Genomic DNA, 22666 nt, shown 5'->3' with positions numbered 1-22666 from the left:
ATTCTTTCACATGTCCGAATCATACATATCTCAATCACATATATACATTTGTTTATCTTATAGAATTTATATCTATACAATCCTCTTTTAAATTAATTTGCTATTTATTTTTATGCAGTATCTTAACGACTCTGAAAAATAAACGAAACATAGAACATTGTATATATAATACATAATAATATTGATAATTTCTTTTTGGTTTTAATATGCTAATGAAAAAGAATAACAAGAATTAATAGATTTTATATTTAATAATGTCTTACAAGAATGAGAGAATAAATAAATAAATAAATTTTTTCGAAAAGCATTTTATAAAGACGCGCTGACAAAATTGCAGAAAATATTAATACACGGCGGTGAATATGACGTCTGTATTTGTTACTTGGCGAACGATTGGCGTCTCGGACGTCTAAAGCATGATAAACCAAATCGTACGTATGTCGGGGAGATCGTTCCCCCGACGACGGTCATCTTGGTCTCTCTATCGTCGTCATTCGAAGGGTTCATTCGATGCGGCGTTCGTTCGACGGATGTATTCAACCCTTCTTTCCCCTCGGCTACCCTCACTCGATGGTGCGAGGAATCGTCGCGACAGAGGGGATGAGGGTTGCTGGTCGGGAAGCGCCTGCGCCGAGTCCCCAATGACGGACTCGACTAGGTAGGTGCTCGACCCTGGGACGCAGTTTGGGAGAAAACAAGCGGCGGGCAGCCTGCTGTTCTCCGGGTAGCGTGGGCCCTTTCCTCGTAGAATCTCGGTAAATGGGCAGAACGGTCAGCGGAAATCGGGAGGAAACGATGCAGGTCCGATGCAGCTGGAGAGCGTAAGAGCGTGTTCCCGATACGGAGATGTCCGCGAAGTGGTACTGAACGAACGATAATGATACGAAGCTCGGGCGCAGCGGATATAATAGTGCGAAAAAAAAACTGACGTTCGATAATATGACGCGCGACAAGTTCGTTGAACCCTTTGGTGAATCAAGGCAGTTGCCGCGGCAGTTGATTTGAATGCGTCATCTCGAGGGTGATCACTGCAGAGGATGATGCACGTCGAGTGATCTCGGAATTCGGATTCTGCGTTATACGCATCTCTGTGAACCTTGAATTATTTCAAAACCGTAAAAGGGACTTTTGTTCCGAATATCCCGATTTCAGCGGAAGATCCTCATAAATCTCTGTCGATTCGTGTGTTTGCTCGCCCTGTGTGTTGTTTCTCCAGTGCGGCTGGATGCAACGTCGAGGAAAGCCGTGAAAAAGATGCATATTTGAAGAGAAGTGGGGGATATTGCGCGACTTTTGTGTAGTGCAGCGTGTGCTTGGCAGCTTTTAATCGTCGATTGCATGTGGGTCACGAGTTGCGTTTGCCACAGCTAACAAGATAGAAGATTTACCGAGCCAAGAGGTAAGCCTGTTAACTGGCGGCAGCAGAACTACTGATGCAAAAACGATTCGTAGAATAAGATGGATTCGGGTATCAGTGTAAAAAAAAGAAGCTTTACATACACATACAACACATGCGTAAACAAATTTATCTCATCGATGTAGAGTAAAATTCAGATCGATTTTTACATTCAGTATTTTTAAATCAATTTAATGAACAGCTTCGCAATATAAGATCAATCGTTTTCTTGTCAAAATTTGGAAAAATTTATCTAAATTTAGATATTTTGTTCTATCCTATCCTGTAATCTATCTGTATTAGAAGAAGAGGCAAACCTTCGAAAAAATTTATTGGCCGAAGGAGATGTATACTATAATTGATTTTTGAGACAGTTGATATATAACTCTTCTTACAGCAATACATAATGGCAGGAAACTAAACAAGAAATTTCTATACTTGTATAAAGAGAAGAAATTTTATCTTAATAGACATATAGGATAATAAAATAAACGCGCATGTTTATTTAAAGATTTTTTTCATATCGATGATTATATGGTATCGTGAAGTTAACTTTGCAATTTACATATAGGCCGCGCGTTCGCTACTTGAAATTTAAATAAAGCACTAACGATGAGCGTCCCTTAAGATATGCAGCAGATTAGAGGCTGTTCTTTCCGGCACAAAGGGATCGGTAATGAGAACTACCGCAGTGTTTGCACAAGAATCGCGCTTCTTTTACCAGCGGTCCTTCGTGGGTTGCAGGGGCGTTCGCCCTGTCGAATTGTTTAAAGGAGAGAGCATTTATGTAAATGGCCAAAGTAAACTCGGAGTTGTGACAGTATCGATAATGGAGTAGTAAAATTTTAAGAGATACTAGTTTGCACGATCTTTAAATTAAATACACACTCTCTGTGCATTAATATTCAAATGATTTCTCTACATCATTATGCATTTCTTGACGTATAATTTACTGTAAAACAATATATAATGTAAGCTTTACTACAGTTTCATTTTCGCACGATCGAGTTTACATCTTATTAGATTTTCTATATATATATACATATGTGTAACAGCTGCTATAAAATCTTTACTAGCGATTGCGCGTATATGTTCCGTATCTCGAGAGATCCTACGATAAAAGACTGCAAAGAGGAAATGGCGCTCTGGCTCACTGATCTGTGAAATATGAGATAAAAGTCGATCCATACATACCAATAAAAATTGAAATAATTCGAACCGCTTCGAATCTTTGATTATCAAACGTTTCGATAGAAGAACTGTTTTTGACGATACAATTACAGAGATATTACGTTTATAAATTCTGTTGTTATTTAATTTTTAGACAACTAAATGCAATGCTCTACGTTCTTTCTAATAAAAAGAACAACTTTACTGACATTTTTTATACAACTGGAAAATGAAACAAACTGCGAAAAATCTCACCGTAAAACCAGGCTCACAATTTATGCTCTCCTGTACGCATTCTTTTTTCCTCTTCGATCTGGCAAGTGAATTGTCCACGTTGTATGAAACAAACTTTCCCATTAGGGAAATATTGCATTTGTATCGCAACGGCTACTTCGAATCGTACTGCCTCACGAGAGACTTGTATTTGCGTATGCGTGTTCGGCAAGCGTGAGGGTGCATTCGTTTACTTCTGTGAAACTCAATTTCACAGCTGCTATAATTGAATCTCGAGCGCGGACGTCGGATATAGGCGGAAACTCGTAAGGCCAATGTCGAAGGCCAAGCTCACTTTCTTCGACTAATTGGATTTAACATAGGCTGCGCGACGAACCGATCGTCGGATATCAAGACACATTTTAAGAAGAAAATATTATTTACACTATTAACTTATTATATCAATTAAAAAGCATAAAACGCATATTTTATGATATAAGTCGTGATAAGTGTTTTCTCAAATGCGTTAAAAATCTTGGAGAACACGCTAAAGTTCCTTAAAGCTTCTAATAAGACGGTTGATAAATCGAATGAAAAAACTAGGGACGCGGAAATAGATTATCTTGGAACAGATGTGCGAGAGCTGTGTTACTAATGCAACAGCGTCGAGGGAATGGCCAGTGGCGATCAGCAATCCCCTCACTTTAAGAAAACAATCTACAAATCGTTGCATTCGACGCCAGTATTTCTTAAAATCCAATCAATGTCTTATTTCCTGAAAATTATGCCAGAAAATAACGTGTATCGCCCCAATACAACGCGAACTTGCAGACAGATCCGATTAATTATTTGCCTCGACTCGGTAAATATTTAGCCTTGTATTATGCATCCTCCGCGAAATTTCAATCCTCTTAGATTGTTCGAAATTGTATGCATCGTAAATGTATCTCTTTAACTATCACTTAAATCTTAATCGAATACATTAAGATAAAGTAACTCATTACAAAGACATTGTAAGGAAAAATTGTAATCGATTTGTTCCTTACTTAAATCAGTATGTATATGAAGACTTGATAAAAAAAAAAGAAATTTGACAAAGTATTTAATATTTTATTCATTGCTCCCCTCTTTTTCCCAGAACAATTTTCTTCTCTCGATAATAATTCTGGAGAAAAAGGAAACATTCGGAAATGTAGGAGAATAAGATATCACGAAAAACTAATAAGAGAAATCAATACTATTACACATAGCCACTTCTCTCTCTGTATAAATGTATCTATTATATTAAATTTTTCGAGCATTTTTTTTTATAATTAACTTAAAAAAAGCATACAGCATTACTGACATTATTAAAGAATATTTATGATAATAAACGTCTCTCTGACAGTGATTCTTCCGTTGAAACAACATAATTGATCCGACAAAATGATATTTATGCGTGCTTTGTTTCAGGGATAGAAAATGTGGAGCTCGGTTACCGCAGCCGGCACTGAAAATGGACCAGCACCACCTTCGAGGAGCAAACATAGCGCTACCTTACTTGCGGGTCACGTGTATCTTCTCGGAGGTAGAAATGGAAATCTACCGCTCAAAGATCTTTGGCGATATAGTCTTGGTAAGAGTCTTTAAAGCTTCTCGCAGTTATATATATTGACTCTTACTATTTTATATGCATCACTGGACCTTTAACTATGTTTTTTTGGGAATGTAGAAAATCCGTTATATATAAAGAAAAAGAGAAAGAGAGATTAACGGCGATATTTCGAGTGGTTTGAAACTCACGATACAATACGAACATCGTTTCTCTGACCAGCGCACCCCATCGCATCCGCCGACGCACCCCATGGAACGAGGGTGCGCGACGGAATTTGAACGGGGTTCAGTCTGATCAATAATGCACCATTATTAAAGCCCACGTACATCAAGTAAATCCGGACAGACGATACTCCACAATTACGTGGTGTTTCCACGGAGATCAGACATACGCGAATTAATTGTGCCCGCCAGCCATAATCGGTGGCTTATCTACTTGACAGAGGGAAAGCTTTTACCTCCTTCCGTCGCTTTTAGCCATTTCCTGAGCACATGGGAGAGTCAGTGTCTTATTTCCAAACAATTAATATCTAATCACGATTTCCTTAGTTGTGTATCATATATAAAAACGTGTATTTAATTAAGAACGAATGATTGCTTTATTTATAGCGTAATGCTGCGAAGGATTATAAATGTTAATCGTCTCAAAGAGGACAGTGATTTATAAAGTGCAGTCAATGTAGCACAAATTCGCGCCCGCGTGCGTGCCATCAGCGGGATTCTTAATCAGAAGGTATTGTTCAGCCGTGCTTGTTCGGGTGAATATTCAAACAGCTTCGAAAGGGTTGGCGCTTCATTTTTTCCGGGCCAAACAATGTATTCCCGGCTGTCACTACCCTTTAAAGGCCTCTAGTTTTGTCGCCCTACTTGATCTTGCAAAAATATTGTGATAACTTGAAGAATTACGAGAGTACTCGTGAGCGGAACTCAGTTTTTGTTGCACCCTCTTTCATTATTGAAGTAGTCGAGGAATAACTGGAGGAGGCAATTCCTGGGGTTGGGGATGGGGACGGAGGCGTGAAGATACATCAAGAGAGATATGAGAAAATTTAATTGATAAAAGAAAAAGAATTGTTAGAAAACAAGAAAGCTGAAATATAAAAATTAATTTAATAATCGTATATAATTTTTTATTTGTATAAGAGAACAAAATTTGAAGTTTTCTTTATGCAATATTTCTATGGAAAATGTCTTTAGTATTCTCGTTCAATGTTCCAAAAGTACTTATCGAGACGAAGCTCTAATAGCTAAATTGTTTGTACAAAAGGCACGTATTTCCACTTGTTCCAAAATGCCGGATCTCTCTTGCATCAAACAAGCTGCAATTTCGCAGCGCGTGCTTTTAGACAAAAGAAGCTATTGTTTCACCGCCGAAGCTAGATACGACACGTGTACCATGTAATCAATGTCGGGCATCTGTAGTATCGTTCTAGCGGCGCTGAAGGTACTTTGGTCGGTAGTTACGGTTCTTACATGAGAGAGAGAGTCTTTGTTCTCGAGCACGTTTCGGTGAGAAGCTAAAGCATTCGCGGATATTCACTTGTTAGGTAATGGACGTTAGTACGAATGTCACTTACGAATAATATATATTTTTTCGTTCTTTTATTTATTATTATATTTATGAACGTTATTATTCCTCTCTCAAGAAGTGATTTCGCATAAAAAACTTTCTCTCTCTCTCTCTCTCTTTATCGTTTCGAATAAGATTCAAGAGGAGACATAAAGTGAATTGAATACACGAATACAGGAAGATAATAAATAATAGAGGTTGAGTGCAGCAATATTTTTAGTTTCGCTCCGATATTCAGATATACGGAAAGGTAATATATTTATTCTCATCCAATATAAAAAAACGCAAATTTATGCACTCCTTGGCCGAGCTTTTCCGCTTTTATATTTCCTGAGGGAGCGCTTTTCGCGATAATTCTGAAGAGCGCTCAAACATCTATTTTATTAATTAGGTCGAGAAGAAGAGATGATCAGATTTTTTAAATATTCTCTTCGTAAAGCATTATAATCGAATGATTCTGGAATAAATCTCTAATTTTCTCTGTATTCTCTCCTTATTTTCGCCTTATTTATCTTTGATTCGCATGCAAAATGTAGCTAAGTTATCAACTGCGAAACTTCACAATAAAAAAATATACGCGTGCGAATTATTGCGTCACAAAGTACAAGAATTGGTATTACGTAGTCTGTAACACACTCAAGTGTCGCGGCTCTTACTATGTTGAAAAACATTCTTGCGTTCTTTGCAACCGAAAACTAGGACACAGATTATACGTCGCTGTGACTATTAAAATGCAACGAGAATGCAGTAGAAAAAAAACTCGCGTATCGCTATGTTGTATTCTCATTCATTTGCAGAAAGAGAGAGAGAGAAAAAAGCGCACTCTCCGTAATAGCTGTACATAGTCCAAAATAAGGATGTCGTACTACATGACGCACACATTTCTCTTTCAGCGGAGAGCAAGTGGGAGGAATTGCATCCAGGGGGTGAGAGACCACCGGCTCTTCAGGAACACAGCGCGGTCGCTTACAAGGATTGCCTCTATGTTTTCGGGGGCGAATTGGGCTTCTCTGCCGGAACGGAAACACCACTCTGGGTTTATAACGTCAAGGTAATAATATACGCGAATGCGCTTCGAAAGTTTGTATGTACAAATGCGATCGTGTATACAAAAAGTTGACTTGCCGCGAATAATATCGCACTTAAGATGGATCATTATTGATGATAAAAATCGAGGCTTTCGATAACGATCGCGACAATCATTGTCGTATCGCTTTAACGAAACTCTTAATGATCCTCTTTGCGATGAGGGGAGCGTCGTCGTCGAGGAAAAAGCGAGAACGAGAAGAATCGCACCCTCGAGAAAGTCACTTAATCGATAGCATCAACGGCCATGAGTTTTACACGATAGTGTGTCACTTCCCCTTGTTTCTATGAAGTGACACAGAGAGAGGTGGTTTCGACAGCGAGTGACAAGCTGCCGAAAGGAAGCTTATTCGACCAACAGAGCGATTCTCGCGCGGATCGAGTACGTGTAGAAATTCATCTACCTACTGTTGTACAGTTATCCTATTGTTATCCGCGCGGTGTCAAGCACTCCTCAGGGAGGATAATAAGCGCGACGTGAAACGAGCAATGACACCGGGGGTGGTTGGTCTCTTCCGGTTACGAGGGAGACGTCATCTTGTGTGCGGAAAATCAATCCAAACAAACAAAATGATTCAGTTCCGATATCAACTAAACTCAGATTACGAAAATAAGTTTAATAATTCGTATCCTATTGTTATCCGCGCGGTGTCAAGCACTCCTCAGGGAGGATAATAAGCGCGACGTGAAACGAGCAATGACACCGGGGGTGGTTGGTCTCTTCCGGTTACGAGGGAGACGTCATCTTGCGTGCGGAAAATCAATCCTACGAAATGAACTCAGAATCGACTTAAACAAAATGATTCAGTTCCGATATCAACTAAACTCAGATTACGAAAATAAGTTTAATAATTCGCTATTTTTTTATATAAGAGATTTATAATACTATATGAATTTCAACAAAGAATTTTGTTTTTGAAAGATAATATATATAATAATGTTATATGCAAATTTGAACATGCAATACGCGTTACGCCATTGTATCACAGATACATAATTTCAGAGAGAATAAGATGATGGTTTATTGTTATGTGAGTTATTTAGAGTGTTGTTTGATTGAAGTGGTTATATCGTGATCTCTCAAACTAGTATATATTCCCGCAAATTTAAGGGAAAGGCAAAGGCATCGGTGCACGATATTGTCAATCAACTTTGGCGTAGTCGTCCAATATTGCCCTTCGTCTCGTTTGCTAAATCGAGAGGGTGCAAGCCCTCCTTCCAATCGCGGCTATGGCGGCTGCCCGGAGGCTGCCCGTCGCCTCATCTAATCAAATCGCATGGGTCGGTCTTAACTAAATCTCGATAACGAATTCAATGCGAATTCCAGACGGAATGCGTTATCTTCGCAAAAAGCATTCCAGGTAATATTGTATAAGGTACCTCAAATTAAATGAATGATTTTAATCGATACGCGTAATTTCGTCGTACATTTTTAAACGAATTTGTAAGATATCGAAGACTACAATCGGGACTACGTTAAATCGAATATTGCATTTTCTTGTCTGGGAATTGGATCTTCCGTTTCAACCTATTGCGTCTATTTGTCGAGAGAATGTCTATGTAACGATCCATTCATGCCTTGAGAGAATGACAGCAATGCATTGACATCGATGATGAACGAGGTGTCTCCTCGATGGAACACGTGGTTCGAGGCATTACTTCCAGTAGTTCCGGAGGTATTGGATTGCAATCGATCCGTAGAATATATAGTCGCGGTATTAGATCTCAAATTAATCTCGACATGGTTGATGATATCTCAAGCAATTTTTCAGCTATGTACTCTATATAACGAACTTATACAATTTAAATTATCATCAATATATAAATTCAAAATTTAATATAATTATGAATCTATAATCTTGTTTCTGATACGACTCTAATAAGGAAAAAGTTCAAAATTTCGAAAATTCCAATTTAACTTTTTTTTTTTTATAAAAAAGATGAAAAATCCAAGAGAAATTAAAAGTACATTATTGTAAGAAAAAAGAGATAAGCATTTTACATAAATTATTAATGTAATAGAATTAATGTTAAGAAAAAAAAACAGGCATTTCAAAATTTAGAAAAGAATCTCACAGATAATGTTATAAAATTTTATGGTGATTCTCTATTTGTTTTTTTTTTCTCACAGTGTTAACATTTGCTGACACAGCCTCTAATTTCATACAATATTCAGAGACGATCCACCTTTCGCGGGACCTTCAAGAGCAATTTAAGTCGAGGGTGGTTTTTGGCAACAGCTGGTGTTAACAGGCTTTCTCTCTGATTCGTACCCTTGAAACCAGGCGGGGTTTCATTCTCCCGAGGGTAGCGCCACTCACGTGCGAGGCATTAAAAATTAATAAACCCGCGTCGGATGCGAAACATCACGCGTCATCGATTCAGCGTTCTATCCGTTATTTTTTTATTTGAAGATAAAAAAGTAAAAATGCGTGTTTTTAAATTTATATTAAGTGACTCCAAGCTCTTTAAAAAAGTTGTTTTTTATATATAATTTCTCGTAAAAAAATCAAGTAAAGTCATCTAATCTTAGCTGTATAAATTTCATCTTTATATGAAATTGGTCGCTCTAATTTTTTTTTTTTGTCAGCAATCGCTAATTCACTTTTTCACTGGATGGGGTTCATTCATCGTTTTATTCTGACAATCTCTTTTATCTAGCGATTTTTATGCTCTATAAAAAAATTATATTTCTGGATCAAATAAATAACTATATTTTCTTGATAGAACGCACATTTTTACATAAAATTTAACAAGCTGCGAGTAGTTGAAGAGGAAATTTTGTCTAAATAAAGTAAAATTGTCTTGAATACGCAATTATCTTTTTTTCAGCTATTTTTCTTATGTCCTATATAAAGATTTTTTTGATTGGGTTACCATGATTATTCTTTTGGTCGGTTTGTTTTTAATCGTTGGACTGTGGAGGAAAAATTCGAGTATGTATTTTTCCTCCGCTGTTTCTGTCTGTTCGCCGTGTATTATTGAAATCCACGTTGTACGAATGCGCCTGGCAAACCTGATTGGTTAAGCTGCAGGGGTTGCTCGGCATGTTCGTTCTCTCCCTACCTGTCTCTTTCACTTTCCCTCTGTACTTCGTTAAAATGCTCCCTCGTTTAAGCGGCAGACAGAACGTGGAAGAAAACGCGCGTGTTGCAGTATATCTTCCGTTCTCTGTTTTTATGTATCTGTGGTTTGCAAAGAAAGATTATCTTTAAAATCTGCGAGTAATGAAAATTATGCTGTTTCCCGAGATAATAAATAATAAAATCAAATTTTTTAGCTTCTTTAAGATTCTTTTAGCAATTTTTTTTTGTCAAAAATTTATATCATAAGATATCATCTATTCACGTATATGAAAAATATATTCATGAGTATGTCTATCCCGCGGGATGAGTATATTTATAAACCCCTCGGAGCGAAACGGCCGCCGCTGTCATCTCTTTGATGTGTGGTAGCAATCAGGAATCTTTTGGACCCCTCACGGAATAATATCTATCGCGGAACGCTGGTTCCGTACGTGCTTTTGATATATGTGTGTTGATATGTGCGTGTTTCAGTGACAAAAAACCACATAGATATAGTTAGTATGCGCCTAAAATTATTTTTGCATTACAATCCCGTGAACCGTAACATTTCGAAAAAAAAAAAAATAAGGCGATTTATCTTCTAAAACACCGGTTAATACGCACGTACAAATTTTCTGCTACATTGAGCGATAAATCTTTTCCCGGGCGGGGAAAAGGGCGCAACGTATTGATTTCATCGATATGTGTAAATATAAAGGACATGCCAAGAGTAGTCTCTTCTGCGACACGCTTTTCATGGAAATTGTTTCAAGGTAATAGCAAGGTAAAAATAAATCCGCTTATATCATCTACCTATCCAGTATAACGATAGTCCATACATTTTTATGAAAATTAAGATTTGATGTACATATCTTCTAAACAATCTTTTCATATATCGTACACAAAATGTAATACGAAACTTCGTCTGAAACTTAATAAAATATTTCCGTCACACACATATGGTTTTATAAAGAGATTTGATTAATCGTATATATCTCTTATTATATTCTTCTTTCAAGCGCATATATCATCGTTTCATAATATATCCATGTTATAGTTTTAGTACTGGTGGCTTTGCATATTGCATGCATTCCTTCATCCAATTGCTATTCGTGACTAGATGAAAGCTCGAGTTATGAATGCGTTACCAGGCATTTCAGTTCAAATACTCAATATGGTTGTGCATGTCGCCATGCGATGCCTTTTGCATCGTTTCGATCCGAATAAATAAATACAGATACAGTGAAATATGAACGCGCTTTAACACGATTAAATGTTCATTTTATATTTAAATTTTCAAAAATTACGATAAAATGTCTTATTTCATTTTGTAAGTAATCAGGCAAAATTCTACCATAGCGCGTACATGCCTATGGAGAACGAGATATTTTGCGGAATTCGCATTGCAAACTGGTGAGAACATAATTCCACATCTCTATTCAGTGGCCGTGGCAGCGACGATTATTGCAGCCCCACGAGTTAAAGCCGAAGCTATTCAGACGGCAGAATTGGAGGGCTGCAAATTAGTGGCCTTTATTCCTTTTGTTACAGGCCACCCTTATTTCATATAACATTCACCAATGGTGAAAATGCAGAAACGTGTAAATCAGTCAAATCCGTCTATAATTATATAAAAAAATAAATTTCTCGAAATAAAAGAAAGAATAATCTCTATATACCTATAATGAAAAGCCTACCTATCTATGATTACGATTTTCAGACGAATACATGGAGAAAAGTGAGAGCTCAACGGGGTTGCGCAGTTCCTAGGGGACGAAGAGGTCACACTGCCTTGGTACATCGCGGACAAATGCTCATATACGGCGGTTATCAAGACTTGCGTGGCAGCGCTGCCGAATTGTGGGCCTTCCATTTCGGTAATTGTACCTCGTTAAATCAATAACGATGCTAATTTTTGCAGCGGCTCTAACTTATTCAACGTTACAGAGACTGAATCTTGGCACTTGCTTTCGTCGAGCGAAAGTGGACCAGCAGCGAGACACAAGCACTCGGCGGTTTTACACGGTGACGCGATGTATATTTACGGCGGAATGACGGATCTTCAAGAAAGGAACGATTGCTGGCGATGGGATGTCAACAGCGCTTCGTGGTCTATGCTGAAGAACAAACCAGGTCCTGGGCCTCTTCATGGCCACGCGGCGTGCAGACTGCCAAGTTGCATGCTGATCTTTGGCGGTGAGAGCGGCGGTTTGGCGACGAACGAGCTTTGGAGATTCCATTTTGGTATATATATCACGCTGCATTATTATATAGATTTTATCATAAATGGAGAACGAGAAGTATAAAACTGATATATCATTCTATTTTAGCTTTATTAGTTGAAAGTTTAAAATAAAAATATATTTACAGATATTTATTAGAAACACTGCCACTTATTATAGATTGTATTATAATTTTTTCTTAATATTATTTCATTTTTAATCTGCTTTTAAAAAAGGCAAATAGCTATGAAAAATGTAGAAATAATTACAGCAATATAATAAAAATCATATTAAAAAAAAAAAAAAAATGAAACGGATTTAAAAATTTATAAATATATTTAGTAAAATATCAAAATATTATCAAAGAAAGACTTTTTACTATTCTTTTCTTTATTACTGCTGTTAAAACTGTGTAATTCGTCAAACAAACTCACAGGTTCAAATTTTAAGAATCTTAAGAATCTTTGATACAAATCGATTTGAACATATAAACGAGCGACAAATGTATGAAACATTATATTCATGAGTAAATTAACTAACAATAAGCGGATAAAATTTATATCAATTTTGATATACTGCAGCATTTATTTGCTGAGAAAAAACGTAAGCTGATTTTAAAAAACCTTAATATCGTTTCTTTATATAATATTTTATAATTTTTACAAATGAAATATTTCGACACAGGCACAGAAACCTGGGAGAAATTGTCAGTGTCAGGACCGAAACCGCAGCCGAGGGCAGAAAGCGTCGCCCTCGCGGTGTCCGAATTATTGATTCGCGGAACAAGCATGGATAATTCAAAACCGAGGCTGAGGAATCAAAGGCCCAGGCTTTCGAGCAATAGAATATCGCCGAACGAGATACCCTCCGCCCGACCCAGCTTTCTCAAAGAGATCTCAAAATTATCGCAAATAAATCTATCGCGGCTCAGTCATCCGACGAAATGTAGTTACACGGTTCTCAGTGGACACGACGATAATGAAGAGAGCCCCCAAGAGGTATGTCCGAAAAAACCACGTGAATATTCCCGATAAACGATAAGTATTTTGTGTCAATTAGGCCTGCGCGCAGGCAAACACATATTATCCTTTTCAGCAAGTGGACATCGAAGTCGTGGAACCTTCCACGGGAATGGTTAAGTCACGCAGTGCCAACACGCTGGCCCGCCGAAGGCAAAAAGTGTCGGAAGGAACGGCGAGGACGATTGACGTCAGCAATACTAGCAATATTACCGCTTCTGGTATGACCAGAGATCCTATTTCAGTGCCAAATTTTCGTGCTTTGACGTTACCAACCCCGGTTCTCACGCCTGTAGAGGCCGCCAGATTAGTCTTCGTAGATCCGGATGAGAACAGCGATAACGAGGAGCGCAAAGAACCGCCTACATCGAGACTCATCGAGGTTCAAGAAGAGAGGCGGTAATTATATCTCTACATAATAATCGTATGCGGTTAATTAATTTGTTAAATGTCAGGATTATACTACATGTCGTTGCATCTGTTATACAGAGATTTCGCAGCAGTGCACCAAGCTTGCCAGCCTACACGCGGCGACAGCTACAGTTCGCATCTTTACGAAGCCGCTCTACAAACGCCGAAGACCCCGACGACGACAAAGATTCCGACCTCTGCGTCCGTCAGATTCGCCGATCTTGAGGAAGGCGAGGAATCGACGTCGGATTACGCGAGTATCGAGGCGAGAAGCCCGGGCGATCCGCTCGCGGACGACGACTGGCTGTCCGGAAAGAGATCGAAGCCGCATAGGCCGATCGTTGCCTCGTCGACGATACGGGAGGGCCAGTTCGGTTTCTGTAATCCGAATTATCTCGGCCTGGACGACACGAGGAATCATTATCACCATCACCATCATCACCACCATCAGCAACAACAACAGCAGCAGCAGCAGCAGCAACAACAAGATGGAAAATACGCCAAGTTGCTCAACAGTCCGCCCGACAGCGTGTTGGAAGACGAACCTGGTAGATCGGCTTCGCAAACCTTCGCGGAACTCTTGGAACTTCAGGAGATCAGAAGGGTGCCGCGGGAGAGCGGTGAGCGCGTCGAGGGCTGAGAGGCAAAGGGCGAAGGTGGCGGCGGTGGATGCGACTGACGCGAAGACGCCCTCCTACGGGCCGGCGCCCTTGTACGTTTTTTTAGTCGGCGGCAAAGAAAAGGGTCAAGTCACGGTGTTCGCCAGACCGGTCTCCCTCTGGAAGCTACAGTTGGCGCCGCATATCTTCTAAGGATGATTGATAGTCTGCTTTAGTTGAGTCATTCGCGCACCGTTAATGATAAGAAGAAGCCGGATGCGAGAGGAGAGATCTAGGATGATTAAGGCAAGCGTTCGGGCGGTTCAATTTTCGTTGACGTAGCGTTTTATACGAAGATTTTTTTTGACGATGTAAAATCGTCGCTTGATGAGATCGATTTTTCAGATGTTTATTCTCATTAATTTGATTATTAATATTACAGTTAATTTTATATATGCGTTCTTCGTTACGAAGCAAATATCTTTTTTGTATATAATTGGTTGAGATTGTTGACCTTTTCGTTCGTTAAAATTTACTTGCTATTGCCATTTGGGTTATACTCATATCCTTGTAAATACAAGGAATCGAAGTATCGCGTTTGATATGCTAAAAAATGAACAATGTTTTTGGAAAATGCCGTGTATGTGTTAAAGCGCAATTTAGAAATACATTTAAAAATAAACTTTATCGCGCAGAAAGTAAAAAACCTATCTTAAAAGAATACGTGTAATCACTGGGTTGAGAAATATAGAAATGTTCATTTTTTATTTAATAACGCCTCGATAGATAGATTAATACTAGATAGATGATTATAAATGTACGTATCTCTATAATCTAGAAATTAAATTTATAGAAAATTATTTCATTGCAATATGCATTATGCATCTCTCAATTTTTAATACCATTATTTAGCGTTTATTAATGATTCATAATTGTAGAAAATAACTTTTATTTTTTTTTATATAAAGAATGAACATCTTCTTACGTTTATTAATTCGGAAATATGAATGTGTGCGTCAAATCAATATATTCTTACTGTTACTATGAAACGTATATATTTAAGATAAAGTCGTGAAATACAATACTTTCGAATCGTGAGTTCATATTGAACTGGCCGATTCGAGTGTTCTCAATGTGAGTTTTGTAAAAAGATAAATGTTCAAATACAAGCGCAGATCAAGTTGACGATTGATTGTATCTATCATCCTTCAATCGTCACTGATAAAAATGCAATATATTGATACACGGTCATGTCGCAATCTTATATTTATTAATATCTGACTTTAATTTTACAATACGTAACTTATTCGCGTAATATGATAAAATATGAAACTTTCCGATCGTTAAGACTTCAAGTCATTCGCTGATAAACATAAGTCAAAATCAACTGGCCTGATCTGCGCTGGACTGCCATCGGATGCAAAAACTCAATGTGCGGTAAAATATGAATTAGAAAGTTAGTGTCAAATTCGTAAGCTTATAAAAATAGAATCGAAGATATCGATCAAAGTTTACGATCGACTCGTGATTGTTGCGCTTTAGAAATTATTATTTGACCAATTCTTCTATTCTCTGCAGTAAATAGATTTTTATAAAAAAATTCAAATTCTTTCCAATTTGAGAGCCAAATCAGTGAACTATAACTCTTTAGGAGAAACCGAATTTACTGTTCTTACGGATAATAGAAGAGACAGAATTTTTAATCTCGAAACTAAAAGATTACGTATATGTATATATATCCCAAAAATTTATTAAATTATTAAATTAAGATAATCTCCATCAATTTAAAAAAAAAATTAATGTTTTAAACATGCCAATAATTCTTTCGAGTTCGTTTTAAATCATTTATAATTTGCGACAAAAATCAAGACAAAGTTCTATTTATAATTTTATGTTCGCATATCCCCTTAATGTATGCGTATCCTGAAAATCTATGTATTTTGTGTACGTGTGTATTTTACTTAAAATGTTTTCTGTGTATTACGCAATATATAAAATTATAAATAGAATTCTGTCCCGAATTTTGTCGAGAATCGTAAATCATTTAAAAGAAGTTTTACATAAAGTGGTCGCTCCCAAATATTTGCCTGTTAATATCTCAAATTTTTTAGTACAAAATCTGGTAATATCATAGATATGAAAAATAAAATTTTAACTTTTGAGATTATAGAAACTAAATATTCTTATTTATTTTGTATTATGCATTACAGACATATAATGTGGCGAAGCACAAATAATTTTTTTCTAAGATAATACTGTTTTATTAGATGAAGAGTCACTGATATAACAGAGAACGATTGTGTTCCAAAAGAGATTAGTGTGTTAACGTCAGCGGTTTCGCATCAAATCGCGAATCGATGAAATCGAAAGTCTTTACCGTGATTGTATATCGATGATTGTAGTAAGTTAGTCTCAGTAAGCGTAATGTATAATATAAGTAGAGCAGATATATACGAGAGATGGCAAAGTATGATGGGGACTCTCTTGTTCGTGTAGAGTTTTTATGTCCGTAAAGGCCCAACACACATGTAATCCATCCATAAGTAGCTAAGGTCGACGTGGCTTCTCAATGGGCTAGATATTGAGAGATGCTTTTATCATTGATCTTCGATATAATTTAATGATCCTCCTCTGTGACATTTTGTACAATATTTATTTTAATTATCTCATATTGTTTATTTTACAAAACAATACGACGATTTAATTATTATCGGGCAAGTGCAATATTAGGATTGTTTATAAAACTGAATGCTCATAAATAAAGATTTATTACAAACACATCTCTCAACTGCTCATCGCAAAGCGACAATTATATCGAAAATTTGAAAATATGCAGTCGCTGCTAAATTACGAAAGTTTGGTGCAAAGAATGGGTTGCTCAAAAAGAAATTTGACGTATCGTTTCTTTCGGAAAGAGTCTCCCGATATCTAGTCTCGGGCCTCGAATACCCGAAAAATCAATGTTTTCCATTCTTAGAGCTAGTCAATTACATCTCAGTGTACAAAACTTAAGCTGTTAATGTTTCGTACTACTTCTTCACTTTTACTGCATTTACTCTCGTATAGACATTTTACCTCCGTCGACATCTTATTTTCTACGATTTAGCGAGTCATTCATATATTGTCGCAAAAAAGAGAAGCTGTGAATTTATTCCACAATACACATTCACTTCCACGATCCATCCAGACGCGTAACAACGATTTTGTCTATACATGTCCTTCCCATAACCATCCGGTTACAATTAACGACGATTACATACGACGCGCTGATTTTGCGAAGAGACGAACAATAAACTTTACTACACTGTGTAAAAATCATTCAAGAAGTGAAAATAGATGAAGTTAGCGTACTCTTTCTATAAGCTTAAACACGTCCGTTGGCATAATTTATGTGCCGCCATACAAACTATCGATTGAAAGGCAAACCCTTCCTATATAGTTCCATATCACAGAGCGCAATATTTTTTCAAAGACCAAACTTTCGAATAGAGAGAGAGAGAGGGAGAGATAAAGAGAGAGAGAGAGAGAGAGATGACTCTTATTCTTAATTATTTCTATGTTTAATATCAAGACAATATATATACGCGAATGTATCATGGTTGTACGAAGCATCGGAAATATAGGCAGACGAATCAATCGTACAGAGAGAGGTACTTTTAAAAAATATATCAGATCAAAATTATTGCAATTTTACGAGATAAATATAAGTACAAATATTAAAAAAGATTAGATAAATGCAGATAATTTTTTCTATGGAAATAAAAATTCTTATAAACTCAATATCTGTTGATATTTTCGATGCTTGGCTCATGTATGTAATATAGGACAATTCCTTGTAGCTAGTTAGCTACAACATTATGCAGGTTTATTCTCCTATAAGATTGGACGAATGTGTTTACGTAATGTATATGCGAGCATAATTATAGTAATGATATTGTGTTCATGCATCCTTTTAAATTTGAATGTCGATGCGAAGATATGTGGCAATTTTCAACCTTTTGGTTCTTGTAATAATTAATCTAGTTAATTTTTAGTTCAACCGCATTGTAATTAATGTAACAGTTATTAATGGAACAGTATTACTATAATACGAATAGTCGTGTCATTTTAATATGCAATCATGCATGTCTTCCATTATTCTATGTTTCCATTTCGTATTTTGATAAACTAGAAATTATGTTTATATTTTATACGAGACGTATATAACTATATTACATGCCCTAATCTATAAAAAAACCAAACAGAATTGTGAGTCTTTCCGAATGACTTTTTTTATTTTATACGAGACGTATAGTTATATTATATTAATAATTATATTACTCTAGTCTATAAAAAAATTAAACAGAATTAATTGTTGTCTCCGAATGATTGAAAAATAAATTGATATATTAAAAGATCAAGAAATGTTACCGACTTTTGAACAAGTTACTACGTACTATCGTGAGATAGCAGCAGTAGTTCTAACGATGTAAAAGGAAGGAAGAGCAAATCTAAAAGTCGGTATATAATGACGAACATATTCGAAAATTCGCTTTTGCTATTTGTTTGTTCGCTCAGTATATATTTATCTTAAAAAAGGTAAACAGAGCTATTAATCATGCATGTCTTCCATTATTCTATGTTTCCATTTCGTATTTTGATAAACTAGAAATTATGTTTATATTTTATACGAGACGTATATAACTATATTACATGCCCTAATCTATAAAAAAACCAAACAGAATTGTGAGTCTTTCCGAATGACTTTTTTTATTTTATACGAGACGTATAGTTATATTATATTAATTATGTTTGTGCAATCGCGGATTCTTAATTTTCTTTCTTAACAAATCTTTTTATATTTTGATATAAAAAAAAATAATATAAAAGTGTAACAAAAAAGAAACGCTCTTTTTCATACGATTTATGAATTAAACTTCAATTTTATAAGCAATTATATTTACTATTTTGCGTAATTTTGCGTAAAAAAGCTGCATAATTTAACAATCGCCGGATCTAGTTTCATTACGAAAAATTGACTTAAGAATTTAACCGATAACAAAACCATTGGCACAAGGACGACAGGGCGCAAATGTTCCTTATGTCCTCATACTCTCGGGTGAAAATACACAAAAGTCAGGTTGCGTAATGAAGATCCGTCACAATGGCGGCGGCACGCTTTGACCCTACGGCTATTCTCACGGTCAGGACGCACCAGTGCATTCGAACTTACTGTTTGATCTCTTTTCTTTTCTCTTCTTCTTGCTGATGTCGACGCAACAGGTCGTATTGTCACAAAGTGTCGTTTCTCCTAACGTATGAAATCACCGCGCGCACCGGGATACCTTCGATACGATTCGAACCGCGCGGAATGCACAAATTTATAGTCCCCCCCCTCCCCCTCTCCCTTCTTCTCTAGAAGTCCGACACCTGCTTCTCTCGGGCCGCAGGTACAAGACGCTCGTTTCTATCGCAAATGATGATAGAAATTCCGAAAGTCGCGTCGAATTCTTTGTCGGAACGCTCATCCCGCTAAACGAGGTGTCAAACTCGCGTTCCTACCCATGTGAGTTTTCACCGAACGTTTGTTGTAATAGAATCGAAAACAAAGACCGAATTCAGTATTCCCTGATGGATTATTAAAGGCCGCGATCGGCTAGTCCTTTGTCTGTAAACGACGCGTAACAAATGGACTATGTATTCTGTCACAGTTTATAGCCTCCGTAGCAGCGCTTGGCCAAGATTGTTCCGCTTCTAGTTCGGGATATGATTAATGAGTTCGTTTTGTGTTCCTTAATGTGCAGAGGCGAATCGAAACTATCTTGCTCTCGCAAAAATGTAATCACAAAATTTTATTACACGCTTCTAATAGAGAGAGAGAGAGATGGCAAAAAAAAATGATTTGGCGATATCATTGTGTAACGGATTTTTTAACATACTTTCAATATAATAAACATATCTCAGACTATTAAGAGCACATAATCATTTAAAAGTAGTTTTGTATATATAAATAAGATAATATTTAACAATTTACTTTCTCTTTTCTTGAAGATAATAAATGCAACTACATAAGAAATATTTATTTAAAATGCAATAATAGAAGTTAATGTGTAATTAAGATAGTTTTAACAATTATATTAGATATTTTTATTTGGATTAATATTCAAACTTTTCAGACTTATATTCATTATATTTCGAGTATTATTTCTTGTCTTATCTCAAATATCATTCCAACGAATTATTTTGACACTTATTCATGCGTTTAAACATGTAGTAGTTTTAATTATATGTAAGTAGTTGTACTATCTAAACAAATATATATATATCTCTTTAATGCTCTAATCTTATTTTTAAGCTCTGGTTTACAAATCGCAAGATTAACTCGTCTTCTGGTGACGCTGAATCGAAGGGATGAACCATAATCCTCTTTCGGCAAGTCAAACATTTCTTCGTTGTTAATGTGATCGATGCCGTATTGTTTGTTTGAAAAGAATATAAATGTATCGCGTTACGTGATTAGTCTATATCTCAAGCTGATTAGATAGAGGCTCAGCTGTTAAAAAAACTACTTTTATTTTTTTTTTATTTTCTCTCTCTCTCTCTCGCACGCGATTTCGCTTCTTTCTCCCAATAGAGTACTTTCTCCGTTCTCTTTTTCATTGTTTTCTTTCTACTGTTTAATCTATCGTGAATGAATATTGCAAACCGCATACACAAATAGTTTTCATCAAAACAAAATATCAGTTAGAATAAGCCTCGTATAAAATTGTTTGTGCAAAGACGAGGACCTTTCGAGATTCTTTGAAGATAAGTCGACGATTGTTAGGCTGTCAATATGATGACTGTCATTAAAGAAAAACCTCTATCGTCACCCAGAAATGCGGAGAAATGTAGAAAGGGAAAAGTGAAAAAATACATAGCTGACAATAGTCAGTGACACAGAGAATAGAATATTTTAATTTATAAGTATTTACTACATTTAAAAAGTAACTTAAAATTGTGTTTCTAATATCAAAAATATTTTCTAGAAATTTTATATTCTTTTGTGTTTTTTTGTTCAAACAAGATAGTTAATAATAATTATTAAAATACATAAATTAAAGTATAATCTAATTATGTTCTTTTTTATTTAACCTTTCGTTTTTCAATCAATTTTCAAAAAACCTTTTATGTCCAATACTGGACCCTTCTCTATTTCATTTTCAATTTGATAAATTCTGATTAGCGACTGATCATTTAATTATACCGCCAAACGTTTCACATTTTGTCGGCGAAGCAGTCGGTCAGAAATTAGAATGGCTCTCTACGGGATGGACGAGAGGAGAGGAAAAGGGGGGGGACAACATATTTCTTTTCGACCGTAACCGTCTTTCGGCACTCTTTTATGAATCAGGTCGTCGGTCTCAACGTATTGATACGATTACGATACGGTTTCGTTTTCGAGAAACCGTATATTCCAGAAAAAGCGTGCTTTCCAAGAGTTTGCTACATAATTTAAAAGCGTTTATGGTTTGCTAGAAATCGGTTCGCTCGAAGATCGTTTTTATTAATGCCATCAGAACATGTGGTTGTATGCTTTACGACTTGTTGGATATAAAAGAAATTCCATCTGTATCTTTGATTCGAAAAGATTTTATATTAATGCGGCAATTTTTGTTTGTTGAAAAGAGGGAGTCGCAATGAAGAATAATCCTACATCTGTCGCAAAATAATTACTTATGCCTCATCGAAACATACCTAGCATCGCGAATATTTCATCGTATTAGAAGTTATATTTAAGAAAAATATGATTTCATCTCAGTTATCGAAAAATAATTTTTCTAAATTCGTATAATTATCAATAAAGAATCAATTTTAATTGCGATCTAATAATTTACACCAATGTAAAGGATTCTGAAAGAATACGAGGAAAAACTCATTCTTAAAAATATTTTATATTTCCTAAAATACATTTTTAATCCTATGGTCTTAGAATTTCTGCACAATGTCTTTATTCATTGTTACTTTTTCGCACGTCAGCCATGCTTTTAGAAACACAATACAATTCATTGAACAAAGGTAGACTGTGACTGTTTCTCTTGTAATAAAAAATATGTTTTATATGCAATTCTTATTTTTCTATTGCAAAAATCACGTTAATTTTAAATATAGATTATATAGAGACTAACAACGCGTTATAATAATACAACTTTGATGGAAAAATAGACTTTAAAAATTTTCTTGAATTTTTTTTATTTGAATCGTACTTGGTCACAACAAGATTTAATTCCTTGAATTCTTTTGCCTTCGATCTGTTACTTCACAATGCAAATCTTTTTTTCTCTTTTCTCTTCTCAGCCCATC

General features: G+C 36.1%; 1 protein-coding gene across 1 annotated transcript; it reads left to right on the top strand.

Moving 5' to 3' along the window:
• Positions 1-345: 345 nt before the first annotated feature.
• LOC115232734 lies at positions 346-17633 on the top strand. The gene is given in 9 exon segments (XM_029802793.1): positions 346-1399; positions 4232-4394; positions 6836-6993; positions 11814-11970; positions 12041-12337; positions 13000-13313; positions 13411-13733; positions 13824-14357; positions 14359-17633. Coding segments are annotated over 8 exon segments (2136 nt in total). The 5' UTR covers positions 346-1399; positions 4232-4240; the 3' UTR covers positions 14558-17633.
• The last annotated feature ends 5033 nt before the right edge of the window (positions 17634-22666 follow it).

Source organism: Formica exsecta, unplaced genomic scaffold (genome assembly GCF_003651465.1).
Source record: "Formica exsecta isolate Colony F162 unplaced genomic scaffold, ASM365146v1 scaffold15, whole genome shotgun sequence".
Classification (NCBI taxonomy): domain Eukaryota; kingdom Metazoa; phylum Arthropoda; class Insecta; order Hymenoptera; family Formicidae; genus Formica; species Formica exsecta.
The sequence above is the reverse complement of the archived record's forward strand: the minus strand, read 5'-3'. Positions and strand labels throughout refer to the sequence as shown.